Source organism: Suncus etruscus, chromosome 11 (genome assembly GCF_024139225.1).
Source record: "Suncus etruscus isolate mSunEtr1 chromosome 11, mSunEtr1.pri.cur, whole genome shotgun sequence".
Taxonomy (NCBI): domain Eukaryota; kingdom Metazoa; phylum Chordata; class Mammalia; order Eulipotyphla; family Soricidae; genus Suncus; species Suncus etruscus.
In genome coordinates, this window is record NC_064858.1 from 73,042,148 (window position 1) to 73,069,279 (window position 27,132).

Sequence of the window (27,132 nt, forward strand, 5' to 3'; positions counted from 1 at the left end):
TGCCACTTTGGAGCCACCGTGGCAGCCTCTGCAGAAATCCCAGGCTGCTGTTCCAACAATGAACCAGGTAAGTACAAGGTGCAGACACTCAGTGGCACTGAGAAGGTAACTGGGTCACACTGGGGCAAGGAATTTGATGTCCCGGATGGACTCTCTCAGCCCTTCTGGTCCACGCCAGCAAGGCAGGCACTGCACCCAAGAGCACTCACTAACACAGTGTTCAGGATAATGTTACTTAATTTACAAAAATGAAAAATACCACAAAGCATTTAAACAAAGAAGGTCCTTATTTGTCAGCACAGAAGATCACAAAAACCGCTGTTTAATTTTTTTAAAGAAAGATACAAGAAAGTCGATGACAGAATAGACATATAAATTATGGATGTGTGTATGTATGTATGTATGTATGTATTACATGCATATGTTGCTTGCAGATGTTTGGAAGAAGGTAAAAGCTATTCCTGAGTACTTTAATCTCCACAGACATGGCAAAAGCCTTACCTGCTTGCACTATCATTCTGGACCCAGTAATAATTTTATCTCTAATCTACATCTTTCTAAAGTGTAACTTCTTTCTAACTTGTAACTTATTTCTGAGGAACTATTAACAGGCAATAGATAAGAGAAAAATTTCATAACTACTCATGATTTTATCAAGTACTAAGGCTTACTAAAAATGAAGAAGACGTGCTCATATTTCTCTCCAAGCAGATGTCAAAGAATACTACAAAGGGAAACTTACTGTGTAGCTTTGACAATGTCCCAGGTGCTATAATCATCAATATGAGTTTTCCGTCCAAGAGGTTCACCATATCCATGATTGTAATGGCTTTGTGGTTTGATTTCCTATTAATGAGAAAAATCACACAAGAAGCAAAAGTTCAGAGATATATAACATGTTCTATTTTACTATGGTTTCTATGCATTGTGCTATCTGAAAAATGCTCAAAATTAAAATTGTAAATTTTATGTAATTTTGAAGTCTGCACACTTATAGAGTAAATCCATGTACTCACTCAAATTAGAATCAGATCTGAAGAGAGAGTACAGAGGTTAAGGCACTGAACCACGAAGGAGCCCTGAGAACAGAGCCAGAAGCAAGTACTTAGCACTGTCAAGTTTGGCTCAAAATCCTATAAACAAATAAAACATACCTTTAAAAAAAAAAGCTGATTAGTAAAATTACTAGTAGGTCTGACAAAACACAAACATGCAGTGGACAGAGATAGTACAATGGGTAAGGCACTGCCTGAAATGTGCTCGACCAGGGTTCATTCCCATCACATCAGTACATTCAATACTAAACATTTAGGAAGGATCCTTGAGAATAGCCAGATGTGGTCCAAACAAACAAACAAACAAAAAAGTAGAGTCCTTAAAGAAACCTTTTCTAGTAAAAAAATAAAATAAAAAGAAAGAAATTAAGCAGTACTACAACAGAATACTATCAGCTATGCAGCTGCAAGGAATGATGAAATGAAGCTATTGCTGCATCCTGGAAAAACTAAAAGAGTTGAGTTGTTGAGTGAAGTCAGCCAGACAAACATGGTATAATTAGTTATCTGTGGTATACAGAATAATCAGACAAGGGAATGCAATGTAGTAAAGGAGGGATGCTCAGATCACCCTTGAGAGAGAGAAGGAAAGAAATTGAGGAGGGAAAGGAAGATGAGGAAAGGAAGTAACAGTGAAGCAGGGGTCAGACCCTTAGGTAATATGGAAGGAGGGGTATAGCCAACATCCAAACCTGAGTCAACACTGAAAACATGAGATCCTAAGTACAACTATCAAACTTGAAAATGTGCCAGTGAAGGTGGGAGGAAATATGCATATATTGGTGAAGGACTTAGAAAATTAGTATGATTAGTGCTAGAACATTATATGTCTAAAATTCAACTATCAGTAACTTTATAAATCGCAGTTCTTTTAAATTGAATTTTAAAAAATTAAAAATATTATTGAATATTATGTCCATTGAAACTCTACATGCAATTTTTTCTACTTAAAATGCAAAATTGGCTATGCAGTCAATTTCCTCAATGTTCAATTCTATTATCAACTAAATGTCCTTGATTCTGATGTGTCTCTATTTTTCTCACAACATAAATAATAACACATAACAATACTTGAAAAATCCTAAGAAAAATGCATGATTCCTTGACCACTGATACCAAAATATCAATTAAAAAGCAATTTCTTGGAGGAGAAAGCTATTCTTTTTAGATTAAAATAGCCACCATATGTGTGTTGAAAATTCCAAAACTGATACCTGTGAGCCATAAATTCAGACCTATCTTTGTGACAATTTCCAACTAAGTCTCAAAGAAGCAAATTTTCACAGAGAAATGCTTTTGTTCCTTAAAATGCTCTAGCCTACACGTGTAGGTTTTTTTTTTTTTAACTTATCACATAAACTCAAAGAGACATGGCTTGGCATAACAGACAAAATCTTGGACTGAGAGGCAGGTTACTGACCTATATAAGACAGCCATTCTGTCTGTCTGGTTGTTTATGGACAACACCTGACATTGCTCAGGGGCTTCTGCCAGTGCTGGAACCAGTGGAAACTAGTACTCAGGTTATCACTCACACAGTGTCAGGAATGGAACCAAGTGCTCCAGCCTATGACACTAATATCGATGCCATAAGCCAGCAAACTAACTTCCATGGGACTAAGGTCCCTGTCAATCAAGGATGGGAAAGCTCTGGATACAGATACAGGCTCTTCTAGATGGCTCAAAGACCAGAACCCGGCTTTCTGAAAGAAACTGCAGCTTCAAGTGCACTCAACCTTCTTCAAGCATTCTGTGATGCTTAAATCCTGGGATTTTATGTAAGATTTCACTAGTCTTAAAGAGAAACAACGCTGGAGCCAGGAAATGACTCAGTCATACAAAACCTGCCTTGCATGAGTGAGACCATCAGCTCAATACCTGGTACTGCCTCATATCTCTCCACAGCCAATGTGATCTTTGCTGACAAATGACAGTCTCTCTCTCTCCCTCTCTCTCCCTCCATCTGCCTGTCTCTCTCTCTCTCTCTCTCTCTCTCTCTCTCTCTCTCTCTCTCTCTCTCACACACACACACACACACACACACACATACACACACACACACACACACACACACACACAGCCAAGTGCCCCAGTGCCCCACTACAAAAAAAGAAAAAGGGTTGGGGGAGGATCCTAAAGATTCAGCTGCTCTTTTAGGGAAAAAAAGGGGTCAAAACTTTTGGGCTAGTAGTCTTTGAAATCTCTGCTAAGGCTACCAGAAATTTATTCTGGAGTCATAGCATTCCAGGCAAGAGAAGCCCCAAACAGCTTAGAGTGCTGTTGTTTCTAAGGAAACTGGAAGGGGATGGGGACAATGACCATAGACACATACAAGCTTCCAGACTCTGCTGAAGAAGAAAACTAGAGCAAGAGGCTGGAGTAAATTCAGCAGTTGCTGGATGGCAGCAGACAGAAATCAACCTCGCTTTGAAATATAAAAGCACACATAGCCAGCCTGTTTATTATTAGGACAAGAGATGCCATGATAAATGTATATTGGAAAGCTTGAATGGCCTGAGATAATCAGTTAGGCACTGAGTATATGTGACCGAGAAGCCTTTAACTTACTAAGCCTATGAAACCTGTAGTTTGCACTTACTAGAAAAGAGAAGTGGAGGCCTCATGAACCTAAAGAGTCGTCTATAGCATAATATTTATAATCAAATACTTTTCTGGTTTTGTAAGTGCTCAATCTGAAAAGCATTCTCTAAGAATTGGCTCTACAGCAGAACAGGTTTGGAAGAAAAGACACACAAGAGTCAGGGACAGAAAGGATGGTATGGGAAAGAACCTGACCTACCACAATTCAATAGTCTAGAAAAAGAAAACTAAAGTTAAATAGGGGTACTGCAACATCTTGAACAATGGAAAATACCTGAATAACGCAAATTAAAACCCAAAGGAAGTTATGTTTGTTATTCAATTAAAACGGACAAGTGGCTAGTCATTGGCGATTGTTAAAAGTTCAGCAGGCTCCAATAGAGAATGGCCATGACCCTGATGGAAAAAAGCCAACAAAGAATCTAGGGTTTCTGTGGGATATGGTTTATTCAGAAGGTTCTTACTGAAACCGACATGTAAATAATAAGGCCCTATAGAAAAAAGCTCTGGTCAGCTACAGTTCCCCAGAGAATATTCAGGCACCCATGAAAAGGTATGTACACTCTTATATTTCCCCCCAAACTCAATCCCTATTCCTACCACCACCCCTTCCTGACTCTCCCTTCATGAAAGTCTTGTCATTTTCTTTATGTCACTGAGTCTAAGTAACTTGTTCAAATCAAGTTCTTTGAAACTCTCACAAACGCTTCTTCCAAGCCCGGTAAACTGGAGATCAAATTCCTGGAGGCCCTCAGGCTTCTGGGATGGCCTTCCCATGGCCGACAAAGCAGACCTCTGTCTCCAGATTTCCACCTCACCTGTCATGACAGATGAATTCAGCCAGAGCAAAATTCCAATGTGAGACTGTCAACAATGCTAGCAGCAATGTAAAGAGAAAAAAGCAAATATCATGAGAGGATATCACGAGAAATAGAACTCAAAGAGGATGGAATAGTGGCATATAAATTATATATAAAGGTGCCTTAATTCTCAAATGCATTTACGACCCTCCTCCAAATCAAAGAGATTGAGAACATTCTGGGATATAGGGACCGAAGAGATAGTACAATGGCCAAGGTGCTTGCCTTGCACATAGCCAGACCCAGCTTGAACCAATCCCTCCATGCTACGAGTGATTCCTAAGCACAGAGTCAAGAATAAATCCTCAGCATTACAGGGTGTAGCACAAAAGCTAAATAAGTAAGCCAATCAAATTATCTACAAGACACTGTCACGGGCCTACCTCCAGAGCACAGCCCACAGACACATGTGACATCGCCACCCAGTCAGCCCCACCATCAACGCCTGTACTGTGTAAACAGCCGATGCTATTGGATCTTGGGGGTTCTGAATTAGAAAACGAAAGGGATTCCATTACATAACTGTGACTGCTCAGACATAACTCCTCTACATTTAGATCATAGGAACAGCATCATAAAGGCTTGCTGACAAGAAGAAAAAGAGGAAAGGGGGAAAGATCTCACTGGATACCTGACTTCACTCTACATTCTATCCACATCAATGAGCCAAAAATGAGCAGTCTGAGAAACCTGAGCTAGTAAGGGTGAGAATTTCCGGGGCCATAAGGATTTTTAATAAGGGGTACCAACTGCTGTAATAAAAAGACCATGTAGACCATGAAACATGTAACCAGATTCCAAGGTGCTGTGAGGGCTGGGAGGAGGGGTGACTTTGCCTGCAGAGCTTGAGCTCGGGTCCTCTCCACCAGTGTGAGTGGGAATAATAAAGCAGTCTTTCCCAGAACCTCTAAGCCCCACAGCTCTTAACTCCCAACACTTCGGAACCTCAGCTGGGGCCCTGGAGTAGCGAGCCCTAGTGTCCTAGTGTCCAAGTGGTTTATCCTCTCAGCCCTAGCACTGAGTGTATGGTCACCTGTTGTGCCCCACAAATACCCCCCATGTAATGGAGACAACAGTGAAGGGCGGGAGGCGAGCATAGTCAAGGCCTTTCCTGAGCAGTTCAGCAAAATGCCAGCAGAGGGCACTGCTCCACAAGGATGATAAAGTGGTTATACAGGAGACATGTCAAATCTCCCTCTTTCTGGAGCCCCAGTCCCCTGAGTTTGATCCTACCTGCAGCAGGCCTGGTTCTTCCCTCCCACAGAAGAGCTCTTCATACGGTAGGGTCTCTGCACTTTCGGACAGAACCAAGGGACCCCTCACCCATAAATCCAAGACCCCCAGAAAACACCTGACCACGGAGAGCACCAGATTCAATGCAAACTGCTCTTTCCTCCACAGACACACACTGTGACAGACCAGGGTGTGAAACTTCAACAGGTGGGTGGCAAAGGGGGACTAGTGAGTTCAAGGTAGAGGAGGTGGAGAGAGGAGAGCAGAAGTGGGCACTGTGAAGGGACTGATGTTGAAACACAGAATGCTTGAAACCCAATAATAAATAATTTCATAAATTCACGGTGACTAAATAAAAATTTAAAAAATATAAATAAAAACATTAACAAAATCATAATAAAACCCTAGCATAGACTACAATGAAAGTTACATGAATGTGAACTCTCTAAATATGTTTTACATAGTAATTTTACAGAATTTTATCCTATAAAGTATTTTCTTTTTCTTTATTCTAATTTTTGGGTCACACCCAGCAGCATTCAGGAGTTACTCCTGGCTCTGCACTCAGAAATCACTCCTGGCAGATTTGGAGGACCATATGGGATGCCAGAATTCAAACCACTGCCCTTCCTGGGTCGGGTGCAAGGCAAACTCCCTACTGCTGTGCTATCTCTCCGGCTCCATACAGTATTTTCTGGCTCTGTTCACCAAGGGGAAACAAACAGCAAAACCTTCCTATCCCCTGTACTAACTAACCCTCTGGCCAAATACTTACGTTTCTTTGGATTTTTACATTAATGGCTTTTCCTCTCCAGAATCTCACCCAGGATATACTTCATTTGTCCTAGTAATGAAACTTCTGGCTTTATCTGTGCAAAGCAGCTTCCCTTGGTTTTTTTCCTTTTGCTGACCTTGACAGTTCTGAGGAAACTAGTCAGGTATTTCACAGTATTCCATTCACCTGTGATTTGTCTCAGTGTTTTTTCAACTTTGAAATTTTCTTTCGGTACACATATATAATCTTTATGTACCCAAATATTTATATGCTCTCTGCAGTTTGTAATCACACTACCCACGTATTTCTTTTTTTTTGGGGGGGGGGGAGTTTGGGCCACACCCAGCAGTGCTCAGGGGTTACTCCTGGCTGTCTGCTCAGATATAGCTCCTGGCAGGCACGGGGGACCATATAGGACACCGGGTTTCGAACCAACCACCTAAGGTCCTGGATCGGCTGCTTGCAAGGCAAACACCGCTGTGCTATCTCTCCGGGCACACTACCCACGTATTTTATATCATTCACTTTTACATTTTCTCATCCCATTACATTTAACATTTATAAACACTGCTTTAATCATTGAAAAAAATCTAGGGGCCGGAGTGGTAGCACTTGCACGCGGCTGACCCAGGACAGATGCAGGTTCAATCCCTGACATCCCATATGGTCCCCTGATTTCTGTGTGCAGAGCCAGGAGTAAGCACCCCAAGGTGTGGTCAAAAATAAAAATAAATAAATAAAATTAAAAAAAAAACTTGAGAAATCTTTCATTTAAAATAAGAAAATGAAATATCTCCTAATCACCCACCATTTAGATTATTCTCCTACTTCCTGATTAAACTCAGATGTCATTTCATAGGCTTATGTCTTAATTATGTTCCCTAACATTCCCTTTTCCACTAGATTCTAAGTCCAAAAATAAGAACCCTCCTCTCCCATCTTAATCGTAGGTGCACACGCATAGTAGTACAAAAAATTTGTTGTATTAAATGGATTTAAAAGAAATGAAAACAGAGCCGAAGTGGTGGCACAGGCCATAAGGCATTTGTCTTTTGCACTCTAGCCTAGGATGAACCATCCCCCAGTGTTGCATATGGTCCCCCAAGCTAGGAGTGATTTCTGAGCGTAAAGCCTGGAGTAACCCCTGAGTGTCACCAGGTGTGGCGAAAAAAAGAAAGAAAGAGAAAGAGAGAGAGAGAGAGAGAGAGAGAGAGAGAGGGAGGGAGGGAGGGAGGGAGGGAGGGAGGGAGGGAGGGAGGGAGGGAGGGAGGGAGGGAGGGAGGGAGGGAGGAAGGAAGGAAGGAAGGAAGGAAGGAAGGAAGGAAGGAAGGAAGGAAGGAAGAAAGAAAGAAAGAAAGAAAGAAAGAAAGAAAGAAAGAAAGAAAGAAAGAAAGAAAGAAAGAAAGAAAGAAAGAAAGAAAGAAAGAAAGAAAGAAAGAAAGAAAGAAAGAAAGAAAGAAAGAAAGAAAGAAGGAAGGAAGGAAGGAAACGAGAATAGAAGCTAGAGCAATAGTACAGCAGGTAATAAGTGTATTTGCCTTGCATGCAGCAGACCCAGACCCAGGTTAGAACCCAGGACTTCCTACTCCCTTTTGTGGCAAGATTCCTACCATGGACAGATCCTCTGGCATTCATCTATTGTCTAGGGAATTATTACTATACTATCTTTTGGGGAATATAAGTACTTTTTATTTATAAAGGTATGTCTCCACTGTTTTTACAAAGGAATCAATTTATAAACCAACCAGAAACACATCATAACTTTTCTCCATCCACTCATCAGGAGTGTTGAAGTAAAACCCTTCCCTCATTCTGTGGAAACAGAACCTACAATTTCAACTCTAAATTTCCCTGTCTTATTTTATCTTCTAAATTACCTGTTTGTGTTTTTATCTAAATCTTCAAATGATTTGTTTGTTTGAACTTGAATCCACTTTTATAGAGATTAGATTAGCATTACTCAACAGAGGGACTCCTGTATATTTCAAGGGACAACAGATGAAAATCATGTAAATAAGCAGGGGAAAGGCACCAGCAGGTCAACCAACGAGGGGGGTGGGGGGGACAGAAAATTGGAAAGGAGACACAGTCAGGAAAAAAAATCTGAGGACTAGATTATAGCTTTTTTTTTCCATCTGATCTAAACATTTGTTTCATTTTTAGGCTTATTACTTTCAAATGGTTGAGAGATAATACTTTCATAGTCACAAACATACTTGGGGGAAAAAGTTTTTTTTTTAATTTTTTCAATCTTTTCTTTTTAAACACTAAGGCAGTAACTTGAGCTATTCATCAAGTATTTCCAATTTTCTTCCCAGTTAAGGGAAGTACAGAACATCTTGGGTCTTTTTAAAGTTAAGATGACCATAGGATTGATTTTAAGGCCTACTGCTTTCAGAGGATGGGTTTTGAAGAGTCAGTATACAATTTCTCTTTTCCTTTTTTCCTGTACCATGGAGATTGACAAATTCACAGAGAGCCAGTGTCAGCAGAAGTCCCATCACACCCAGAATGGAAGTGTGTTGAATCACTAACATATAAGCAATAATACTATAGGATTGTTATGCAGCAAAGGCAAGCTGCTCCTGACTGAGCTGATCTAGTATGGAAAGTGACACACAGATACAGAGCGACAGGGATCATTTTCCCCCATTGTATTTTGGAGCTACTACAGGTGAATACAGAAATGGGAATGTTGTGATCCATTCTAAAAACATTCTATTCTATAAAATGGAATGTTGCAATCCATTCTATTTATATTTGGTCACATCGTAAAAACCTCATTTCATTCTGAATTAACTTTTTGCATAGTCTATGAATACGATCACAAGTGTGAACTTTCCTATCTAGGGCATTGACCAAAACAGTACAGTCAACACTACAGAAAAAAATGGCAATATATTATTTCCTCATATTGACCACCCCAATTTTTAAAAGGCAATGCTTTTTTGTTTGTTTGTTTGGGGGGTTGGGGTTTTTGTTTGTTTGTTTTGTCCACATTCAGTGAAGTTCAGGGGTTACTTCTGGTTCTACACTCCAGAACCATTCTTGGCTCAGTGGATATTATGAGATGCCAAAGGATGAAACCGGATCACTGGCAACAAGGCAAATGCCATCCCTACTGCGCTATCTCCATTATATACACAGTGATCTAATCACCCTTACTGAGTATCAATGCCCATTTGATATCACTTTGGAATATATAGAATATTTGGAATAGGGGCCGGGAAGGTGGCGCTAGAGGTAAGGTGTCTGCCTTGCAAGTGCTAGCGTAGGACGGACTGCGGTTCGATCCCCCGGCATCCCATATGGTCCCCCCAAGCCAGAGGTGATTTCTGAGCGCATAGCCAGGAGTAACCCCTGAGCGTTACTGGGTGTGGCCCAAAAACCAAAAACCAAAAAAAAAAAAAAGGAGTTCCGAAGGCCAAACTGGATCCTAGTATCACCAAGGATCATCAGGACTGTTCCCACTTCATTCATTCCTCTCCCATCTGTCTGGACTGCCACCTTCCTCTAGCAGGTTCTGCATGTCTGACTCTTCCCTCCCTCCCAAGGATCTTCTAAGGAACACATGACTATAATATGGGGCCATTTAAAACATGGGGTGACTTCCCATCTCAGGACCCTGGGCTTCCTCATCCCTGCCAGAGTTCACCCCGCCACTCAAACACTAATAGGCTCACCCTCTCCTGACAGGCTAGGAGAACTCAAGGGGAGTTCAGGAGACCCAGCCCCACCTGGGTCCTCTCTCCAGCTCCCACTTTCTCATATGTGTATAGAATACAGGGGAGCATGCAGCCAGCAGAAGCCTCTTTCAAATCACCTTTGCAACCCACAACACCTGGTGCTCACATTTTTCACCTAGGAACAAGAGAAACAGACAGGATCTCTAAAAGAACTTGTGACTGATCTCCAAGGTGATCAGTGGGCAATGTGTGAGCCACTCACACATTCCCAGGCTTAAGTGCTGTGTTTTCTCGATCTTACCAGGAGGGACACAAAATTGTCAGAAAACAGCCAGGAGTCATCTGCTTTCCTCAAACAGCCCTGCAACAGATGGCTGGCTGATGGGGGGCAGGGGGGCAGCAAAGACACAAGTGTGCACCAGAAATGATCACAAAGATGGCATAGGGATCAGCAGGGACAAGTCACTACTATTACTTAGCCAAAAACAACAGGCAACATTCAGAGTCGGACCAACTCCAATTCTGAGATAGTACAATGGAAAATGTACACATCAAAACTTTCCATATGTTCTGTCAACTCAATTTAATCTCTTAAGAAACCAAAGATGTAAGGATTATAATCCCTGGTTTCTAAACAAGAACACTCAAGTATGAAGAGTGAAGTAATTTGCTCAAGACCACACAATTAACTGCAAGAAGTGGAACTTGAACTCACTACGGTTCCCAAAAGCTTTCAAATAATAGAGCAAAGAGGGTCCTGGCCTTGCACACAACATGTCCATGTTCAATCTCTGTCACTACATATGGTGCTAGGAGCCCCACCAAGAGTGACTCTGAGCACAGAGCAAGGAGTAAGCGCTGAGCACTGCTTGTTGTTCCCCTTTCCTCCCCACAAAAAAACCTCAATAGAGCATGTCCTAGCAACAACTCATACTAATTTGATAATGGGACTCTTGCAAAAGATTTCCAGCAAGATGCCACAAACCACGCCAGCACCATTTGTCATCTTCCCAGCAGCAGAGGCAGCCTACAGTAAATACTAGGAACAGCCCCTATACCACCACCACTCACACCTCTGCTAGTTTACTCCTCTTCACTGAGTTCTGTATGTCAAAGTTGACTTTGCCTTAAGAATTTAGAGCAAGCTGAAGAAACAAATTTAAAAAAATAAACTGAAAATAAAGGGGGAGTTTTAAAGAAAATGAAATTTTAATATTTCCAGTTAAAAGTTTACTCAAAGCCCCTGAGCCCTTGAGTTCGTACCAACAAATCTCTTTAAGAAGAGTTGATAGTGACTTTAATTGGCTCCCTATCACATAGCAAAAGTCATTTTGTCTTTTAATTTATAGAATGTCATGTACATGAGATTGGAATCAACTCAAGTTGGAAGTAGCAGAGTTTAGTTAATAATACAAACTCTGCCATCTTACAGTATGTACACTTGAATAAATATTACCTCCTGAGTTACTTTCCCCATCTGAACAAGTCAATAAAACATGCTTTCCAGAGTGTGAAAAGAAAACTGATTAAACTGAAAATCAGCAACATGTCTTTCAGCAGATGAAAGAGTAACTGTGTAAAATCAAATAACGAAGTATCAAGGATGATCAGAATGTGTCTGCGGACAAGGGGCTGGCCTAAGGATTGACTTCCCGACATAGAGCTTGTCTCCAACATCTGAGACTCAATCCTTTAATTCCAGCCCCACAAAAATACAAACGGCCCCAAGGACTCAACCAGAAGGTATATGAATATAACTAGAGTGCAAGACCAAGGGAGCATGCATGCAAGCGCCACAATTAAGAACTTTGGCAAGCATTACTGCTAAAGATGATGTAATGCCCTTATGTGCCAGAGAAAGCCAAGAACACAGTTTTTGGAGACCACCAGGCACCAAAGTTGGGCCTTCTCTGCCCACTATAAAAAAGCAGGAGATGGGGACAGTAGAAGCATCAAGGGAAAGGAGGATGACAGGGAACAAAAGGATTTCCCTAGCAGTTACACTATTCTATGCAGAACGTGAAGGATTGATAGATCAAGTTCACATGTCTGAAAACCCACAGAATGGAAACTACGCAGACCCTGGGGTATATGAACTTGGGTGATCACAAAGGGCTCAATGTGACACAAGTCACTGTGGCAGGGTGGTGATAGCAGGTAGAAAGAGAGCTGTGAGCACACCAAATATATGTGACGTATATGGCTTTCTTGCTCAATTTTGCTCTGAACCTAAAACTACTCTTAGAAAAAAAACTTTTTTTTGAGTCAGGCTCTAGCAATCATCAGGCTCTGGGTTCAGAATCTCAACTGGAACCTGGGTAACAGGGAGCAAAGAAACTGTCCTGCCCACTGGGCTATTTTTACTGTTCTCACATCTTCATTTTAAAAAGTAAATGAACACAGGCTGGAGAAATAGGTTAGGTTGGAGGTACTATTAGCTTCGCAGCCCACTAATAACCCTGGTCCAAACACCTAGCACTGCATATGATCCCCCTGAGAACTGCCAAAAAAGATTCCTGAGCCTCTGGGCACCAATGGATGACCCAAAACCCAGAAAAGAAAAAAAAAAATGTTTACAACCACAGCTAGCCAATCTCTTGTAAATAATAATGCAATCAAATCACTATTACATTATATTCTACTGTGAAAGCAGGGAAATTTAAATTCAAATTTTTCTGCCACTTACCAAAAAGCTAGTTACTTTATACCTCAGTTCTCACATTTATAAAATAAGTATAAATGGAGCAGTAGTGAGTTAATATTAAAAATTACATTGGTATAAAATGGCGCCAGCTAACAGGCATAATTTGGTAGGTCTGAGCAGACATTATTATCTTCCAGGTTGAAGAGTAAACATCCAAAGTGCACAGTATGCATCCTGTGAAGCTTCACACATGAAGCTTCCTTTTCTAGAACAGCTTTTCTGGCCATCAGCAAACAATCATCTCCATAATGTGTGACCACTTTCCCAAAAAAAGCCAGAGATGGATGGCCAGTTGCTAGGAAACTATATAATCCACAAACTCAAAAAAAAAAAAAAAAAAAAAAACCACTTACTATTTGGCCTTTCAGAAAAAGGTTCAAAAGATCTGAAATTCTGTTCTCAGAATGAGGGGGGGGGGGGGGCAGATTTCTACATCAACTACAACAGCCCACTGCCATAGCTACACCCTCCCGAAGAATCAGCCCAGCTCTACAACGTAACTTTACCAAACTGTGAAGTCACCAAACATGTTCCACATCTATAGATCATGGACTGTGTGGCCACAGTAGCCCTGAACACCTCAAAATCTTATAGTGTCAGCCCAGTAGTAGTATCTCATATCTCAGGAAATGTGATGGAAAGTTCTATAGAACTCTACCGAGCTCAAGGAACCTAAACAGGAACACAGAAGCTCAACTAGCACCAATCACAACCCAGTCAACCCTTAGATAATGACTTTAGTAATACCATAGAGAGATAGAACAGTTATTTCAAATTGACTCTGTTGATCTAAATTTTGATAATTCCGTTTGCCTTGAATCATAACAAACAATAAGAAGTAGATTTGTTTGTGCCTTCAAGGGGAGCAGGCTAGGTTGATGGACAGGAAAGTAGGGACCTTGGTGAAGGAAAAGTCACCTGGTAGTGGAATGGGGTTTTAAACATTTTTTTAATGCCTGAAACGACTGTACTATAAACATCTTGGTAAACCATGGTTTAAAATTTTAAAAAATTAAAAAGAGAAAATGTATTTAATAACTACCAAATATCATAGATAGCGTAAAGTCTCTTAAAACTCAAAAGTTCAGAACAGTTATATGACCTGATAGGTAGGTAAAAGTCATCTGATACAAATCTGACTTTATAGTCAAGTGTTGCCTACCTCATACCTCAGTGTTACCTATCTTTTACTAGTCTTTTATTAGTCAAAATCTTTTACTTTTACTTGCATATGAGTGCAAATCAGTGCTAGACTCTAATTCCCTGTGATCATGCAAGATGAAGTGTCCTAAGTGTACAGCTATCCTGGCCTGAGAAAAGATCCAAACTCAAAACACCAAGAAGTACGGTTTCTACCACACACTTAATGCTTTCTTACCATCATAAAGTAAAAAATCTTAATGTAAAACAGAAATCAGGGACTACCAATGTAAGCCCAGGTCTTAAAAGGTTAGATTTGCTAGTATATTTCGTGCCAAGACCTGTAATGAATCAGTTTACAAACCTGCTTCTCCGTAATACACACTGGAATCTAAGAGGAAAGTACTACTAACCCGATTTTACAACTAACAAAAGTAATCTGACCACACAGCAAGAGACAGAAACCCAGATTCTCAAGTCACCAGAATGTTCATTCTTATTATTTTACTGCCTCACACTGCTTCTACTCCACAAGTCTGTCCAAAGGATATAGCACAATGGCAACCAACAAAAATATAAATGACTAATTAAATTTATTTACATAAAAAGTTCTCCCAATGCAAATATCTCTAAAAGGACAGGTTCACTGTTTATTGTATTATGTAAGGAATTCCTAAGAAGGAATTGGTCTAAATACTAACAGGAGATTAAGCAATGGCTAGTTTTTTATCCTACAAATAACTCATTTATTCAACTAATATTTTGTGAGAAACCATTTTTATAATGTAGTATTAAATCTGAAATAAAAGTAAAATAAAGGCTTGAGAAATTACAGGGGTTAGTGAGCAATTGCAGAGTGATTCCCTAAGCATAGAGCTAAGGAGTGGCCCTAAGGAACCACTGGGTGAGGCCCAGAGAAACAGAGGAAAGAAAGGATATAAAACTTATTCCTGCAAGATCTCATTCCACTAAATTAAAACTGTCATTCTCGTTTCTAAAATTAAATCAAAAGAAGATGCATCTAAACTGGTCTGTTTATACCCCTTCCTCCTGAAGAGGAGTAAGAGAGACATGAGTAACCGGAATGTGCCTAAGCACAGCCCCCTAATCCAGTGCTTCTCAATTATTTTCTGTCATGTCCCCCCAGGAAGAAGAAAACATTTTTCGCATCCCGCACGACTGTAAATAGTATCTTTATTCAAAAAAACTTTAACCTGCAAAACAAAAATATATAAAATAATTTGAGCTGATTTTTTAATCAGAGGTGATGCCTGGATTAATGGCTACAATGAGCACGTTTTGCAATGCATAGTTTTTTGAAGCGGGGTTTGAAGCAGGACACAGCAACTCTCAGCTCCAGAGACATACAGAGACATAAACACAGGGCTCAGCTTGTTATAACAGTGTTTGCTGAGGTCAAATGCGCCCCACTGTTTGAGAAATACTGCCCTAATTGGACAATGGGCTAGGGCTAGGCCATTGAAAATCTTGTAAAAAGAAGACCATGGGTGAAGACTGGACGAGAAACATGCTAAGCAACATCACCACTCTTCAGTGAACAAACCATGGCTGCATCCGTTTCAATGGTTCTCTGGGGTCACTTGAACAATGACTGCAAATCAAGAAATGATAAGTCTGTAATCACAAGTCCAGTCTGTTCAAAAAATATGTGAAAGTACTAATAGGATTTGGGGATGTGGAATAACAGTAACACATTTGCATGAGAGATTGCTATTCCCTATAGGCAAAAAAAAAAAAAAATTACCATTACTTTATTTGTTCACCAAGGGTAAGGAGTCATTTCACTTATTTTAACAAAAAGGAACACGTTACTCCAATCACAACCTGTTAACTTTGTTACTATTTTATTCCACTATTATAAGGAATAAAGATACAACCCATAACAACAGCTTCCCCAAGATTGCAAATCCATAGAAGTGGCCAAACTCCATCATACCTGCACCTATCACGACATGGGAAATACAGGACCTTAAAGTTCAAACCCTATACCATTATTAACTCATAAGCTTACTTTTGATGGCTCGGATCAGATAAACTAATCAAACCCTGTGTTAGATTGAAAAGGAACAGGAAATGTCTACCAACTTGTACTTTCAATAGGAAGGAATCAATTTTCTCGTTATGTTCTATTAAATGAAAACTGCTCTGCAAACTTCTGCCCCACAGACTGCACCAAGCCCTGTCAGGATCCGCCATGTTCCACATTTCAGTTATAGCTGTCAACAGTGCATTCATTGCCGGCGCAAATGAACTATATATGAAAATCCATTGGATAAACATTCAAGTATGTAAAAGACTGTCACCGTAGGAGAGAAACTATAATATTCCTTAGTGACATTTTCAAGGCGTCAACAGGAAAAGTAAGCATCTATTTCATGCTATGATATAGGGTCTACAATGTGTAAGTCAAAAGAGAAATGCCTACAATCCCAGTTCTGATTCTCTGTTCTTTGCAAAAAGAAATAAAAAGTTTAGCTAGACTTCCAGTTGCAGTTTTGCATCTCAAAAACCCAGAGTCAGAGCTTTTTTCCATCTCCAGAGGCGCCTCCCTGTGGAATTGTCCTCAGTGTGTTTGGTTTGGTTTGGTTAGATTTGGTTGTTTTTCCAGTAAATCAAAGTTGTGAATGAGAGACAGTGAGTGAGTGGCAATATAAACTAAAACAATAAATAAAATAAAATAAAATAAAATAAAATAACGGGCGACTGCCTCACTCCCGGGTAGGGGAACATCCAAATTCCTGTCTGACTCCTTGGAAAGTAAAGGAACTAGTAGGGAGCTAGTTCTCGGACAACCAACCTCCATCTCATTTTCCTCTTTAAAGTTCATTTCCCAGGGGGAGTTCGGAGGGTCTTTAAAAATAAATAAATAAATCATTGCAATCAATGCACCGAGTCTGATCGGGCTCGGAGTAAGTAAACACGCAGAGGCAGGAGCGATCACGGGCCTTGAAGGAGCCCTGTCCCTCGGGCGGAGACGTAGCGACGGGGGGACGTGATTCCAAGCAAGAAAAGAAACAAAAACAAGGGAAAAGCTCCTCTGGCTGTGGGCCCCACACCCGCCACGTTCGGACCCGCACTTCGGAACCGCTAAGGACGTGCAGAGAAATGCAGAGAAAGGGCGCGGGGCGGGGAGACTCGGAGGGGCCGCAGGGCCTGAGCGGGGAGGCGGCGGGTGGCGCCCTCCACTCGGCCTGCGGGACGGCAACATCTGGACGCATCTGGAGGCATCTGGAGACGGGCGAGACGCACCCGCGCGCGGCCACACACACACTCACAGGCCCCGGGCCCGCCCCGCCGCCGCCTCCCGTTATCCGCGCCCACACCCGACCGCGCCGGCCTCGCTCTCCCGGCGGCCGGACGGCCCCTTCTCGCCTTCTCGCGCCCCGCGGGGCGGCGCATAGCGGCCGGAGCTGGGCCCCGGCCCGGGCCGACGGCGGCGCCTCACCTCCTGGTGGAGAAGGGGCACGCAGCCCGCCTCGGCCTCGTACTCGTCAGGGCCGTCCGCCATCTTGGTGTTAAATCCCTCCCCGCGCTGCATGCCGGGAAGGAAAGAAGCGTTCCGGCCTCGCGGGACCCCGGCGAGCGCGACCGAGCCGAACCGCGGCCGCCGGCGCAGCCCCCTGCCCGGTGCGCGTGCGCGGGAGGAGCGCGCTGGGTGGGGGGGCTGCTTGTGTCCGAGAGGTGCGCGCTAAGCTGGACTGCGCAGGTGCGGCGAGGGATAGGCGCTGGGCATGCGCACTACGGTCTGGATCGGCCCAAGAGAGCGCATTCTGCTACAATGCGTAGGTGCGGCGGGCGACCTGGTGGTACTGACCTGTACGTGCGGAGCTGCCTGTGCGCCGCTGCGGCCGGATACATGGCGATGGGACCTCCAGCCGCCCGGTGGAAGTTGCTTCCCGCCCAACTCGGTTCTATCTCCCGAGTGCGAACCCGCCCTGGAGCTCCAGAACCCCTCCGCCAGGCAACTGGGCGCTCGCACCCGTGCACTCGGAGAGCTGCGACGCAACCCTGGCCTCCACATCAAGTACCAGGTTTTGGGGCTCCCAGGCTGGCATCCCGGCACGCATCGTCCCCGGGCTTCGGAGTCTCTGCTATGGACATCCCGCTTCCAGGAATAAAATGAAATTAAAACCACGCGAAAGCTTGCCAGAGATTCCCCCCGTTGGTCCTCCCCGAAGGAGTGACTGCATTTAACAAACAGATCCGCCCGGAGATCCGCACTCTGGGAATGCAAAACTGACCTGTCTGCGACTGAATTCGCCAGAGTGAGAGCATCATGCAATAAACTAAAACCAGTTTTCGATGACTGACTTTTATTAATTGGCGGGGAGGATGCCTTCCTAGAACGAAGCAAAGGGGACAGTGATGGAAGGCATTGATCTTTACCTTGTGACTATGAAGAATGGCCCATCTAAGTCATCCGAGATAACGCAATGTGACCTCGTAGAGATGCAGATCCAAACCTTTCTCTGATTAAAGCAAAATCGGCCAAAGCCCACGGGGACGGAGGCAGCCATGTACTAAGACGGACTTTTATCTGTCACCCAGGAAGAGCCCTAGGGAGCCGAGTTCAGAGGGTCTTGGACCCTGAGCTCTGAGGAGAGCAGAGATCACTTAAACTTTGGACATTCTTTTCAAGATGTGGTTATAGTCCCAAGAATTGGAAGCTGTCCAGAGAACCTTCTAGGGGTGATTCCTGAGTTCAGAGCCAGGAGTAAACCCTTAGCAGCAGTATGTGTGGCCCAAAAGCAAATCAAGTATATCTAAGCACAATGGAATATTACACAGCTGTAAGGATTGATGCAATCATGCAACCACTTTAACATCAACAAAACTGACAGACAGCTTGTTAAATGAATTAAGGCAGAAGATGAAGGATAAACAGATTGCTACCACTTATATATGGCATTTAGAACAACTGGGTGAGGGAATATAATGGTTTAAAGGAAGGATGCCTTGATCATCCTTAGTCCCAGAATATCAAGAGAAGGAAAGAAATTGAATGGAGAGAAGGTAGAAAAGAGACCAATGAGAAGCAGGAAGGAAGAGAGGGGGCAAGAGTCAAAGGGAGCCGAAGTTCTATCAATTTTGTCTCACAAGGCACAATTTATCTTTTTAAGTGAGAAAGTGGTGTTTCAGTAAATATATATATATATATGTACACTACAACTTCTTTATCCAGTCACCAGAAAAGTAATTTTTACTTAAGTCCATTTTGATTCTGCCCTACATTACCTTTATGTCATATCTTTATTGGGAGTAGAGAGGAAAGGGAATTGGAGAAGACAAACTGTGGGAAAGTTAGGAGATAGAGTAACTGGGTATAGAGAACAGAAAAGAATGTTACTTGGGGACCCGGAGAGATAGCACTGCGGCGTTTGCCTTGCAAGCAGCCGATCCAGGACCAAAGGTGGTTCGTTTGAATCCCGGTGTCCCATATGGTCCCCCGTGCCTACCAGGAGCTATTTCTGACCAGACAGCCAGGAGTAACTCCTGAGCACCGCCGGGTGTGGCCCAAAAACAAACAAACAAAAAGAATGTTACTTGGGTACCATGAGCTAGCACAGTAAAGCAGAGGTATGATGTATTAAAAAAAAAATGGGGCCGGACAGATAGCACAGCGGCGTTTGCCTTGCAAGCAGCCAATCCAGGACCTAAGGTGGTTGGTTCGAATCCCGGCGTTCCATATGGTCCCCCGTACCTGCCAGGAGCTATTTCTGAGCAGATAGCCAGGAATAACCCCTAAGCACCGCCAGGTGTGGCCCAAAAACAAACAAACAAAAAAATATGTGGGCTGGACAGATAGCACAGGGATAAATGTGCTAGCTTTGCTTTGGCCAAAAATTAAGGTTTAGCCTTCTCAGTTACTCACTGGGACCTACATGGAAGCAGAGTGAGCCAGCAAAGTGTTTAACTTGGTCCATGTGGTAGTTTTCCAAATATATTTTAAATTGCTGCCAAAACTCAAGAAATGTTGCTTTAAAATCTATATTTCTCATTAATCTGTAAAACATCAGTTTTGGGCCACTTTGTTCATGCTCTAGCAGGCCAATAGCCTCTTCTCTCATTTGGTCTGCTGGACTGCTGAGGACATTTATGTGAGGACCTAAACGAAATCACCCAAAAGTAAATAAGAGAATGTTGAAAACTACTTGGCTAGAGAGTGTATCTTGCCCTTACTTAAAGACTGAAATGAAAAACAGTTTTTAAAAAGAGATCCAAGGAGATAAATACATCGGGGATCCGGGGCCTATGCCTTTTATGCAAAAGTCCCCAAGTTCAATCCTCTGGCACCACGTCTTCAACCCTCGAAGAGGGAAACGTTGGTGTGCCCTAGCCCTGCTGGATGTGATTATGGTAGTCTTAGCATAGCTAGAATATCCATTTATCCTAGCCCATACCCCTGAGCACTTCAACACCAACCCTAACATTGACCCATCGACAGATTGGCAATCATAACAGTGGCTCTCAGTCCCCCCAGGGATTGGGAGATCACCCCAAAATTATTAAGAAAAAAAAAGGAGCAAAAACTTAGAAAATGTATTGAAGCTGAGATTTGAGTGATTCAATATAAATAAAAAGTGTACCCTATAAGAGGCATAGTGGGTTATGGAGTTCTTTGCTAAACCTAGATTTGAGACAGTATAGTATATTCAGAGTACTGATGCACAGTCACAAATAGGACATATCAGCAGAAAAATGGCAAAATAACAATGAAGAATTAGGAAGAGATGTAAAATAGGAAGAACTCGAAAAATTACTACATGCACACTGTTTCCTGTGTAACTTCAGAGATGATTAAAGATAGTGTCAAAGACTGCCCAATTCTAACCTAATTCTATCTGTTCACAAACAAGAAAATGGTGGTCTGGGAATTTAGGAGTTGAAAACCACAGAACTAAACAGAACCAGGTCTAGGATGCTTGATTTCCTCTCTCTTCCTTTTGACCTCTAATTGATGTTTTTCTTTTTCTGTTGTAGTTATTCTCTGAATTATCCGGCCCACTTAATAATTTCATATTAAATATGTATTAGTTGTAGATAATAGAATCAGTAACTATAGCAACACAGTTTCGAAAACTAGAGTATTTGACCTAGATAAATGCTTTTTAAGTAGTTATTGTTCATCAAATTATAATCAAATTTATTAATTACAACAACTGTTTATAAGCACACATTTCTCTTTCAGGAATTATGAACTCTCGAACTAAAATAGTGACTAATTTCAGGCTGAAAAAATGGGGGTTACTTTTTTAACAGAAAGCAAACACAAAATAATACTCTGTAACCCTGTTTAAGCTTAATGAGAATGATATTTTTACACACTGAATCTTGAATGAACATAGAAAACAAATTTGTTTGTGTCACACCCGGCAGCACTCAGTGGTTACTCCTAGCTCTATGCTCAGAAATAGCTCCTGGCAGGCTGGGGGGCAGGGGGGATCACATGGGATGCCGGGATTAGAACCACCATCCTTCTGCATGCAAGGCAAATGCCCTAACTCCATGCTATCTCTCCAGCCCTGAATGTACATAGAATTAAAATACGGAATTCAACAGTGATGCCATCTTTTAAGAGGATGTTCAATGATTTTTTTTAATAGGAGTCAAGATAAATTATAAGGGATTTTTGTTTGTTTTTAGTTTGGGGGCCAGACCCAATGAAGCTCAGAAGCTACTCCAGGCTCTATGCATGGGGTTCACCCTCAGCAGTGCCTGAGACCATGCGGCACCAGGGAAGAAACTCAAGGTTCCTATCTGCAAAGCAGACGCTTGCCTCAATGTGCTCTCTCCAGCCCCTCCAATTATTCTTAACTACATTATACCAAAGTGTGATGCCACTACTCTGCCCTATTCAGACTCCAGAAAACAGGCATTTTGGTTTCTGCCAGGCCCTCTCTAGGCCCTGAAGCAGCTAACAGCCATGCTGCAAAGGTAAGCTGCCTCACAGCCACCATGTTGACTTGCCTAAACCACATTACAGTCTCCCCAAAGGTCCCCAAAGGTCTAGAGGCCAGTGCCACCATCTGACATGTCAACTGAACAGTACCCTAAACCACTTGGATTAATGTTTAATTTTTTGAACTTGCAAAATTTGGTCATGATTTATTATTAGAAATATGTAATAAAAATGTGTATGGTCTTGAAACTGAAGTCATTTGTAATGTATACTTATAAGAGGTGACCGTATCGGTCTTTTATTTTTTTGAATTTTGCTTCCTTAAGAGAAATATGTAACCAAGTGTTGATGTTTTGGGTGAAGAGTAAATGAAATGTGTAAATTCTTTGCAGTGTATTTTGTTAGACTGCACTAGACACACTCTTAAAGAGAGGAACTTGTGTGGTTAACTGGGGTTCACCTTTAGGGCCCTCAATGTCTCTTAAAAAATAAAAATAAAAAAGAGTGAAGTGAGAGATATGAGGATTTGGAAAAATAACGTATTATACTGAAGGGAGTTGAGGTGAGAGGTTGGTCCTAAGAGCAAGAGTTTAGAGACCTGGATTTGGATGTGTCTATGACAGTGTTTTACTGACAGAATGTGGGGTGTATTTGCAGTAAAAGGAGAAGAGGAAGGGGCAAGGACTTGAAGCAAACCATGAAAATTGCTATATTAATGCCAATTACATGGCTAAGTGGTTAGAAAAATACTACAGAGTCCTTTTCAGAGGTGCCAGAGGTTATGTGGTTCATGAACTTATTTTGGACACGGGCCCTTCAAAATGTCTGCAAACATTGAGGCTGTGGATGTGGCCAAGAGGCTTCAAGATTATGGATTTCATACCCCCAATGATGTCCTGACCAGTGGCAGGGACTCTCATGATTGAACCCACCAAGGCAGAATAAAGGCAGAGCTGGATAGATTCTGTGATGGCCTGATCAGCTTTCAGCAAGAAATTGCAGACATTGAGGAGGGGCACATTGATCCCAGGGTCAATCCTCTAAAGATGTTTCTGCACTCCCTAACCTGTGTCACATCCTCCCTCTGGGACCAGCCATTTTCCATAGAGGTGGCAGTATTCCCACTACCCTTTGTGAAACCAGAGAAAAAATTCTGGACAACCATTGCCCATATTGATGACATCTACAGTGATCAGGACCTGGTTTGTACTTGTCCACCCATGGAAGTTTATGAATCACCATTTTCTGAACAGAAGTGGTCCTCTTTTAGACTCCTCTCCTAAGTTAAAGGGACTGATTCAATGCCTCTCTCCAGAGTGCTTGATGAGTGAGTAATATTTCATCTCTCACCTCAGACTCATTTAGGGCTTTTATATACCAAGTATATTTTTATAGACTCTTTCAAGGTAGATGTAAATACAATTAGTATAGAGCAAGGGTGGCGAACAGGATTTTTACCCTCAATCAAAATGGCAAAATGCAATATGTGTTTAATACATTATTGTTAAAATTAGATGCTTTTGTTTTGGCAGGTCACTGCATGGTGTGGCTCTCTGACTCTCAAAGTTTAAAATTTTGGCTCTTTGTGTCGAACTTGTTCACCACCCCTGGTATTGAGCATGGAAGCTAGATTTTGGAAGAATAATTAGCTCCCATTACTCTGCTTCCACTAGTTCTACTTGTAGCAGTTTATGTACAAGTTGCCTTGATTGGGGCATAAAAAATTTTGGGTGTGCTAAAATTGAGTGAGCTTTTAGTTTGCCTGTTCACAGACTGGAGAATCCAGAGACATTTTGTTCCAAATAAGTCCTTGTGGACTATGCCATCTATGGGAAATCCCTGGGCAAATGTTTGCATTTTGTATACACTGAAGAAAATGTTTTCTCCTGACTAATTTGCTTAATCTGAGACAACATTTTGGAGTCTTTTTCTGTTCTTTTATTTTTATTTTACCTGCAATTATTGGTACTTGAATAAAGCATTTCACTTTGACCAAAAAAATATTTAAGGAAGAAGAGGCCACCTCTTGGCCACACCTACCACATCCTTCTAACATCCCTAGTTGGCTGCTATTTGGAGATAACTCAGGGTGAGGCAAAGCCAAGCAATAAAACTCAGGTTTATTGTTCCCCTTTGAGCCTCCCTCTACAATATCCAATTTTAAAACACCTATAGCCTAAAGGGAATTCTAAGCACCTGCAAGTTGGAAGAAAGGCAGGACACCTAAGCAAAGATAAATAGAATGACCCCAGGATGGTATTGAACAAACTAAGACAGTAGTAAGAAAAATCTTTTTTCTATGCATATGTGTATATTTTTTCTGGTGAATATCTGACTTTCATTATCTTTTCAAGTAAGTACATGATGCTAAAAAAAAGATTGCTCAAGTCTAGGTAATATAATGTAAAAATTCATATTTTTAATTTATGTCCATTATATAAATAACTTATTCTATGTATTCTTATATTGTTTAAACGATAATGATTTATAATAATAACCTTCAGAAAGGCAAGAATATCAATCTTAAACATAATACATAGTATATTGCATTCTCAAAATAATTACACCAGAATTATTTGTTTAATTTATGAAAAATAAAGAAAGTAAACAGGCAAAAACACACATAAACTTATATCGGACAAAACTTGATATCATTAATGTCTCCTGGGCAAAAGATAAAAATCACAACAATTTTGGAGCCAGAACAGTGGCGCAAGGGGTAAGGCATCTGAATCATGTCCCCAGGCACTTCTTAATCCATTTCAGCTTCCTTGCCCCAATTTCTGACTCATTCTAACATTCATTTCCCCAGTGCTGTTTCTTCTAGGACCTAGAGCTCTTCTCTTGTTTGTTTGTTTTTTTATACCTAAGAACTCAACTGAAAACTCAAAATCCAATACCAGAGGCTGGCGTTGGTTGCTCTGCTTGATATTAAAAGATCACTTAGGGAGCATATCCAAGCCATTCTTCTCAGATTTTTCAAGCTAGTCAAGCCACCTGATTCTACAGCCCTACTTGGACATCTTAAATTTATGACCCTAACAGAGTTCTTGAACTTTCCACAGGAACATGCTTACTTAGTTGCCACATTACTTTAGATCTTTCCAAGAAGAATACTGGGATGTTCTATCATTCTTTCTTCCATCTCTGAGTTCAATTTCATTTCACTCATAATTTTCATCAGATAACAGAGAATTTCATCCTTTCACTTTAAGGAGGTGAGGCCTGGGAGATCAAGTTCAGCTGAGGAAGGACAGAGCCTTCATTTAAAAAGCCTGAAGTTCCCTTTGCTGTTGTTTGCTCACTCCATCGAGAATGACTACATTTCATCAGGAAATATATTACATGATCAGATCATTTCAAGACCTCAGGAGTAGCCCTAGAACATTCACTCTCTCTCCAATCATAGTTTACTCACTGCTAGTTTACACTCTGATTTTGCTCAGAGCAAAGGCATTCTCCAACTTCCTCTTTCTTTTCACCAACCCTTTTGACATAAAAGTCCACCTGGATCTCACTTGATCCTCTCCCTCCCAGTTGAATTTGTACTGGTAGAATAAAAGAAAGGTCAGTTTGGTGGGCTGGAGAGATATCATGAGGCAAAAAATCATGGACTCTATAATTCTCTCCTGACTGGCTTGATTTATTAATTCTTCGTGGCTACTCTGCTTCGGACTCATTCACCCAGAATGAAATATAGCACGTGGGGATTTATTTCACAACTTTCCATCTCTCACCACCTTCCAGACAGCTTTTCCCAGTAAGTGAGAAAAGAAAGTAAGTGAGAAAAGAAAAGGACACCAAAATATATTGGGTTGAGGGCCAGAGAGGTAAGGAGTTTGCCTTGCATGCAGAAGGACAATGGTTCAAATCCCAGTATCCCAGATGGTCCCCCAAGCCTGCCAGGTGCAATTTCTGAGCATAGAGCCAGGAGTAATCCCTGAGCGCTGCCAGGTGTGACCCAAAAACCAAAAAAAAAAAAAAAAAAGATATATTGGGTTGAAGCCCTGTATTTGATCCCCAGCACTGCAAAAAACAAACAAAACATATATTTTTCTTAATTCTCTCGATATTGTTTATTATTCTTACCTAAATAATTCTTAGACAGGCAAATTGTACTGGTGTACACTAGGGAAGACTTTTTTAGAATGTGCTCACTTTCCCACTTCTAAATGATTAATGCACGGAGTAAATGAGACAGGGCACAGCCCTAACAACCAAGAAAATCCTTGATACACTGTCTCTTTCAGAGATAAGAGGAGTTAAACTGTTGAAGTTTCAGTATCTTGTATTCTAGTAATTCTCTTGTATACATCATATTCTTTCAAGCTTTACTTAGACAGCAGCATAGCTAGGAACTAGAATGATATAATACAGTGAGAAGGGTGTGTGTCTTGATGTGGCCAACCTCGGTTGAATCCCTGGCATCACATATGGTCCTCTGTGTCCACCAGGAGTGATTCCAAAGTACAGAGCTAGGAGTAACCCCTGAGCATGGCTTGGTGTGACCCAAAAAATAAGACATAAAGAAAGAATGGGGGAAAAAGGAAAAGAAAAGAAAAGAAAGGAATAAACGAAGGAACGAACAAACAAATGAAAGAAGAAAGGATGCACAACGGTAGGGCATTTTCTTTGCAAGTGGCTGATCAGGGATGGACCCAGATTAGATCTCTGGCATCTCATATGGTCCCCTCAGCCTGCCAGGAACCAGGTGTGGAGGAGGGAGGGAGGGACGGGGGAGAGAGAGAGAGAGAGAGAGAGAGAGAGAGAGAGAGAGAGAGAGAGAGAGAGAGAGAGAGCGCAGCATAACTAGATATACCCTATGATGAAAATAAAATTAAACTAAAATAATTTATTTGAATTGAGGGCCTTAATTCATTTTAGTCTTCAACATTTTATTGCTATATCCCAATACCTACGGAATTCTATTTGAATAACTGTCTCTCTAGACAGTTAACAATTTTTGTTTCCTTTTAAATAAGAATTTCTATTAAAAATAATTGAACATTCCCTTCAATGTTTAACTGAAAGAAAAAAACATAAATGTTAACACTATTGCATCTATGATACCTCAACTTATATTAAAAATAAGAAATTAGAAATAAAACTGTAAACAGTAAGCTAATATCTATTTTAAGATTGTCTTTGTAGAATATG

General features: G+C 41.4%; 2 protein-coding genes across 3 annotated transcripts in view; both read right to left on the reverse strand.

Moving 5' to 3' along the window:
* ZDHHC17 (zinc finger DHHC-type palmitoyltransferase 17) overlaps positions 1 to 17,733 on the reverse strand; it is an 81,679-nt gene extending 63,946 nt beyond the window's left edge. For both annotated transcript variants that reach the window (XM_049783386.1, XM_049783385.1), the window contains exons 1-2: positions 17,521 to 17,733; positions 743 to 846 (exon numbers count right to left, since the gene is read on the reverse strand). In XM_049783386.1, the coding sequence (XP_049639343.1) occupies positions 743 to 846; positions 17,521 to 17,613 (197 nt within the window). In that variant the 5' untranslated portion in view covers positions 17,614 to 17,733. The remainder of the gene's footprint in view (positions 1 to 742; positions 847 to 17,520) is intronic.
* The window catches only part of BCL2L13 (BCL2 like 13), a 1,170,396-nt gene that overhangs the window by 268,130 nt on the left and 875,134 nt on the right, over positions 1 to 27,132 (reverse strand). The window lies entirely within an intron of this gene.